Source organism: Triticum dicoccoides, chromosome 4B (assembly GCF_002162155.2).
Source record: "Triticum dicoccoides isolate Atlit2015 ecotype Zavitan chromosome 4B, WEW_v2.0, whole genome shotgun sequence".
Lineage (NCBI taxonomy): Eukaryota > Viridiplantae > Streptophyta > Magnoliopsida > Poales > Poaceae > Triticum > Triticum dicoccoides.
The window spans coordinates 526,813,055-526,819,678 of NC_041387.1; the positions used below are offsets into that span (position 1 = coordinate 526,813,055).

A 6,624-nucleotide genomic window follows, 5' to 3' on the forward strand; every position below is an offset into this window, starting at 1 on the left:
TTTCTCCTATAAAAAAATACCAACGAGGGTTAGCCCTTGGGTTGGTCTCATTTTTTATAATTGAGAGGTCTGGCACTGATAAAACTGGCCCGGTAACGCCATCTCAGCTCTGTTTTGGACTACATCGGCTTCAGCAAACTTACAACTTTTTTTTTTTGCGGGAAAGCAAACTTACAACTTGAAACTTGAATTTAAATTCTTCCACAACTACCATCGAATAACTACCGATACAGATAATTATTCATTGCCAAGAACTGTACTCGCTTCAGTCAATCTCAGCTAGCTGCTTGATCTTTGGGCCTACTAGTAATGTCTTAATCAAGATGTTTTTTGGAGGGATACTTAATCAAGATATATAAAGGTTGACACCTAGCTACCTATCGAAAGTTCATACTGACCACGCCCTTACAGAAGAAGCCCGTATGCCACCGAGACCGCTCGAGTACAACTGAACTAGCTACTAATTATTTTACGCTAATCTTCAGCAAATCATTCCTTCGATCTGCATCCATGCATGCATGCACCACGCTGAGAGAAATGAAGAATGCATGCTCCATGATCAGAACTCTAGGCGATCCGTCTTCCAGTCCAGCCTGGACGCGACCATGTCGTAGTAAGGCACGTACTTCTGGGGATTAATAACGCACACGAGTTAATTAATTAAGTAACCACAGATTATCATGGCACATACTAGTAGCTTATAATACTGTTTCACAGAATTTTTCTCTCAATGCACCTCGAGCTTCTCCATGAGCTGGTGGGCGGTGGGGGCGGAGACGATGATGCGGCGGGCGGCGGGGTTGATGAAGCCTTCCTCCACGGCCTGGTCGATGAAGGTGAGCAGCGAGTCGTAGTACCCCTCCACGTTCAGCAGACCAACCTGAAGAATTGACATGCCGCCATGCATGTGAGATTGCATTGCATATGCATGTTCGTTTTAGCTTAGGTTATATGTTGCTGGATCATTGGACGTAGTATGTGTGTACGCACCGGCTTGTGATGGATTCCTAGCTGCGCCCACGTGATCACCTCCAGCAGCTCCTCCAGCGTCCCGTACCCTCCTGAACGGGTGAGATGCATGTTACTACGTACGTACAGTTTCGCACGTGCGGAATGCATTGCATTGCATTGCATGATGTCTTCTTACTAGGACGACAACATGTCAGAGAGGCATTTAATTACAATAGCAGTATTACAGAGCCATGAATTTTGGGGGTCCTGGCCGGCCAGACCTGACCGATAGGCTGAGAAGATGCATGCAATGCAGTGTGGTAATCAACGAGGCAATGATGCAGGGCGGATCCGGAGCATAACATGCGGCACGTACCAGGCAGGGCTATGAAGGCGTCCGACTGCCTGGCCATCTCGGCCTTCCGCTGGTGCATGTCGGCCACCGGCCTCACCTCCCCCACCATCTCCCCGACGATCTGCCACAGCAACAAACATCCATTTATATATCCGTTTACTCGCACCAAGTACCAACGCAGCAGCAGCAGCAGCTAGCAGAAATCACACTGAAAGCGCAGATGCAGAGCTTAATTGTATGTGTGATGGTGATGGCGCATGTCGGCACGCGAGACAAACCAGATCTCGCTTGCCGGCTTGGCGGGAGAAGTAGTACTACTCCTATATGGACACGATGCTCTCAGTTCTCAGTTCTCACAGGTACTGAAGGAGAAGAAACGAAGACCGGAGGACCAGGCTGCTGCTGCTGCTGCAACCAATGCTGCACTGTACGGCACGCAAATTGCACTACCGCCTGCACCCTGCAGGGCTTATTAACCGCGGTATACAATGATAACGATGGTATTCGTCCCATGTGATAATAAGCAGAGCTTCGGCAGTGTTGATTACGTAATTTCCACGAGCTGACACGCGCTACCGACATGCATGCATGTGTATGCAGAACAGTGCGGCAGGGCAGGCGTCGAGTTTTTATTATAGGCAGGCTTGGTTAAATTCGTGCTACTGTGGGCAGTGAAGTCAGTCCAACCTAGCTGGCCGGATCAGTTGTCGACCACGACTCGGAACAAGGGGAACACCTATCGATTCCAAAATGAATCGAATTCGCCAACTTTATAACGGATGCAGGTAGCCATCAAACTAATTAATTAGCACGCCTGTCTGTCTGTACGTACGGGGCTAAGCATGACCCAAAGAAATCTTGGTTAAGGACGTACGTTCTTTCTCCCAAGGAGCATGTCTGTTTAGGCCCGGGAATGGAATCATCACGCCACGCAAAGCTGCGGTTGTTTATGCTATGCTATTGCTCACGCCTGCAGGTTTGGATCCGTCCGTGCCACGGCCCACGGGTCTACTAGTACGTGGGGTTTGGCGATTGGGACCGGCTAGGTGTCAATCGACTGAAAATTGCATTCGGCCAGGGGAAATACACTTCGGTTCCTGGTTGTATATGCACCCTATATGGGGATTTTTTTTAAATATTTTAATAAAAAGTCAAAATAGGTAAGAACTATTTTGACAAAACACTTGACTTACTTTTGCACTAGTATATAAATCTCGACGAAGAAAAAAACAAAAGTTGACCTCACAGCAAAAAAGACAAAATTTATTTGCTATTATAGGTCACTATTCACACTATATTAGCCAAAATTTTGTCTTTTTTGAAAAGAAGTCAAAGGGATATATTTTTTTGTGGATTCTTTTTTTCACGAGTACAATAGAAGGTCAAGTTTATTTCAAAAATATTTCCAGGAATTTCGACTTTTTGTTGAATTACTAATTTTTTCCCATATAAGGTGCATATGTCCCCATAGACCACAAATCCTCCTCCATTCGGCCAGTCACTTTTTTGTGTAGGTGTGAACATGCGCAGCCACACACAAGAGTACGCTCGTGAGAGACTGAGAGATGGTGCTCTGTGGTGTGTACAGACATGCATGTCTTTGAGAGAGAGAGAGAGAGAGCTACTGAGACGGATTTGTGATGTGTGCATGCATGTGAAAAAAATGAGAGAGAGAATGCATGCATGGCATATATATTTAATAAGAGAGGGAGTCAAAGTGCGAGGTAATTTTCTTTTTTGACCGTGACGGTTCAAACGCGGCCAGAATAAAGTATCTATGTCCCACAATTTACTACAGTATACCTGCAGTCTAAATGCAGTGTTATTTAGGGACAATTACCCGAGAAAAAGTCTGGCATGAATCTCTCGCAAAGCTAAAACACTAATAGTGATAAAATATGCACACAATTTACACTTAAATTGCGCCTTTTCACAATATGCAAGAATAAGCATATATTACACTTAAATACGCTTTTGCACACAATTTACACTTAAATTGCGGTTTTTCACAACGTCCAGATAGAATTTGAACGAATGAATAAGTGACAATGCTACTGCCCTTTAAGAAGAAAGAAAGTGAAATAAACACTAAAACAAAAACAAAATATGATATTTTGGAGCGAAGAATGAATTAGTGACATTTATATTACCCTTTACAAATCAAAAAATATCTAAAACAACAAATGTAAAAATTTGCACAAAATTTACATAAAAATTGAGCCTTTTTATAATATGCAAGAATAAGCACATAATTGTGGAATTTACACAAAATAGAAGTTTCCAAATAAGGGATGGATTAGTAGAATTGGTATTACCTTAAAAAAGAAAGAAAATGAAATGTAAATTCACTAATGAAATATTAGAAAAAGAAAATAACAAAGTTTTCTAGAAAAGAATGAAACCCTTTAAGAAGAAAGAAAATAAAAAACAAAAACAAAAACAAAATAATGAAGTTTTCTATGGAATAATGAAACCCTTTAAGAAAAAAAATACAAAAACTAAAACTAAAACAAAATAATGAAGTTTTCTATGTAAGAATGAAACCCTATAAGAATAAATAAAATATAAAAACTAAAAAAATGAAATAATATTTTTTCTAGGGAAAAATGAAACCCTTTAAGAAGAAAGAAACTTAAAAAATAACTTGCACACAAGTATGGACTGAACACTATTGTAATATGCAAAAAGTAAGCATATACAGAGCAATTTTTGCTCTCTACTATAATTTACACACATGATGTATCATACTTGCGTGTATACTTACTTACAAACACACAAAAAAAATCTAAGAAGAAATAAAGTATAGCAGCATTGGTACCGGAAAAATTTGCACACCCTTTAAGAAGTAAGTAAATAAAAAAATAATAATACAATTTGCACACAATTTACACGTAAATTGCACTTTTTGGTTATGAAGTAATAGTGAATTTCACATAAAAACAAAGTTTTTAAACAAGAAACGAATTAGTGGCATTGGTATCGTCCTTAAAAAAAGGAAATAAATTATGAACTAAACATAATAAAACAAATAAAGTGTTTTAAGAGAAAGTAAATTAGTGACATTGGTATTACTCTTCAGAGGAAAGAAAATAAAAAAAACATACACACAACTTTGCAGTGAAATTGTACTTTTTATAATATGCAGTGAATACACATTTAATACTGCAACTTTAGCAGTCTAGTATAATTTACACAAATATTGTATAGTAATTTCATGCATACATACACATAATAATAGAAAACTGTATTTAATTAGGAAAAAAAATAGCACAAAACAATTAACATTTTTATTACACTTCAAGAATGAAGAAAATGAAAAAAAAACAAATTTTTGCACACAATTAGCACAAAAAATGCACTTTTTATAATATATAGAATAAATATATCAAAGTGAAGTTTCCATACGCTAATGTAATTTGTACATGTATACATTTACACACACTCAAATCCAGAAATACACGTAAAGAAAAAAAGCAAAACTCAACTGAAAAATAAAAGCGTACACGTGCAGAAAACAAAAGCAAACTCGTGGAAAAAAGTATGCACACACAAAAGTCCAGCCCAAGAAGGAAATTGACTGACCCAAAACAGGGGTCAGTCAAATCCAAACAGCCCAGTACAGCAGCAAAACAAGACAGAAAAAAAGAAAACTACACAAATCTTAAAGCATGATCCAACGGCCAAAAAATCGATTGACCACAAAGCTAAAAGTCAGCTGACTGAAATCTGGCTAAAGTGTTGGCGCTTCTGTGGATTGTTTTTTCAATTCTGTGGCGGGACAACAACGTCTACTTCTGCTGTGTTGTGTTCTGCTCCCTTGGATTAGGAAAAGGGAACACGTACTGCCTGAGAATAGACTGATTAGTTAGTCCTAGCTAGGAGCTACTAGTAATACAAGTGGGCATTCCTAGATCCAGTGAAGTACAAGTGTTGTGAAGGAAACTCGAAATGGATGAGCATGCCATGTCTGTTTCTGCTCCGAGCAACTAGTATATGAGACAAGTACTAGTACAGTGCATACCTCGGGTGTCATGAGAGTCTTGGGAATGACCCTGCACGCGCAAGACAGCAACATGAGACAACTTTCTTATACTTAGGCCAGTGATAATCAACTATATACTGGTACCATCAGCCCGATGCTGGGTGAAACTTACCCGATGACGTGCCTGCCGCCGTGGTAGACGGCCTGGGAGACGAGCCCCATCAGCCCGATGCTGCCGCCGCCGTAGACCAGGTCGATGCCCCCACCCACCTGCCACCCACCATTCAACGTTAATTACCTAGCTCCTCCCACCGTACGTACGTTCAAGCTAGGCGCCCGCGGCCGCCCGACGGTATCAGTATGTACATGATGGAGTGAACTCGTTGTACGCAGTAGACAAGACTTGTCGCACTTGCACTACACATGTTTGAATGCGGTGAGGGTACTACTACGTACTGACGGTAAGTGATCTACTACAGGAGAAGCGCTGAAGCTGACGAGTGCATGCATGCTGATGCCTTGCATGTACATGCCGTTCAAGTTGTGTTCGTACCTGGTACTAGTATTTCAGAGGAGCTAGATAGATGACAAGCTCTGCCCGACCTGTCCTACCAGGGTTAGCTGTGCTCTGTGCCGCTGGCAATTAAAATCACCTCACTGTAAAAGTGTGTAGTTTTGAGTTTTGACATAGCTAGGCATCTACGTACACATTAAGATTAAGCTTGGCTGCTACTACTAACTTAACAGCCGCTTTCGTGATTAACCGGTCCGGTGCAAACTAATAAGCAGATTAATGCATGTCAACGAGAGGAGAGAAGGCCGTCCAGGCCATGCATGTGCAGCAGGTGCGCGTGTTTTTCCCTCCTCTGTAATCATCCATCATCAAGTGTAAGTATATTCAGATTCTGGATCTCATCAAAGACCAACGACCGGCTGCTTAATCATTCAGCAATTAGTGCTAGCTAAAAAGTCTCCCTGCCGGCTTCCTTTAGATCACCGCGTGATTACGAACAAGGAACGTTCCCACAACCCCTTTGCGAATCGAGAATCAAGAGCTGGCTGGCGGATACGTGATACGTACTGCTGACCAAGAGGAGATGCATGCATGAATAGAGAGTAGTAGTACGTACGAGCTGGTTGGCGAGGTCGATGGCGGCGTCGTGGTAGCTGCTCTTGTTGCCCTGGCTGCTGCCGCAGAAGACGCACATCCGCTTGAATCTGCTCGCCTGACTCATCCTGCTCTCTCTCCCTCTCCCTCTCTTTGATCTGCTCTCTCTCCCTCTCCTCCTCTCTCTGATCTGTGTTTTGCTTGTGTGTGTGCACAACGACCACCTAT

The 6,624-nt window shown here is 41.7% G+C and overlaps 1 protein-coding gene across 1 annotated transcript; it reads right to left on the reverse strand.

The window, feature by feature from the left end:
- Window positions 1–269: 269 nt before the first annotated feature.
- Window positions 270–6,564, reverse strand: LOC119293828 (probable cytokinin riboside 5'-monophosphate phosphoribohydrolase LOGL3). Its single transcript, XM_037572178.1, has 7 exons — window positions 6,419–6,564; window positions 5,461–5,558; window positions 5,328–5,358; window positions 1,328–1,427; window positions 991–1,142; window positions 737–880; window positions 270–628 (listed from the first exon to the last, which is right to left on the reverse strand). The coding sequence occupies exons 1-7, from the start codon at window positions 6,521–6,523 to the stop codon at window positions 560–562; spliced, it is 699 nt and encodes a 232-aa protein (XP_037428075.1). The 5' UTR covers window positions 6,524–6,564; the 3' UTR covers window positions 270–559.
- Between the last annotated feature and the right edge of the window lie 60 nt (window positions 6,565–6,624).

Coding starts and splice junctions, on each gene's coding strand:
- LOC119293828 (XM_037572178.1), bottom strand. CDS start 6,523: ATGAGTCAGGCGAGCAGATTCAAGCGGATGTGCGTCTTCTGCGGCAGC. Junction 5,559..6,418: donor TCGACCTCGCCAACCAGCTC/GTACGTACTACT, acceptor GGTGGGTGGCAG/GTGGGTGGGGGCATCGACCT. Junction 5,359..5,460: donor GGCGGCAGGCACGTCATCGG/GTAAGTTTCACC, acceptor TTGCGCGTGCAG/GGTCATTCCCAAGACTCTCA.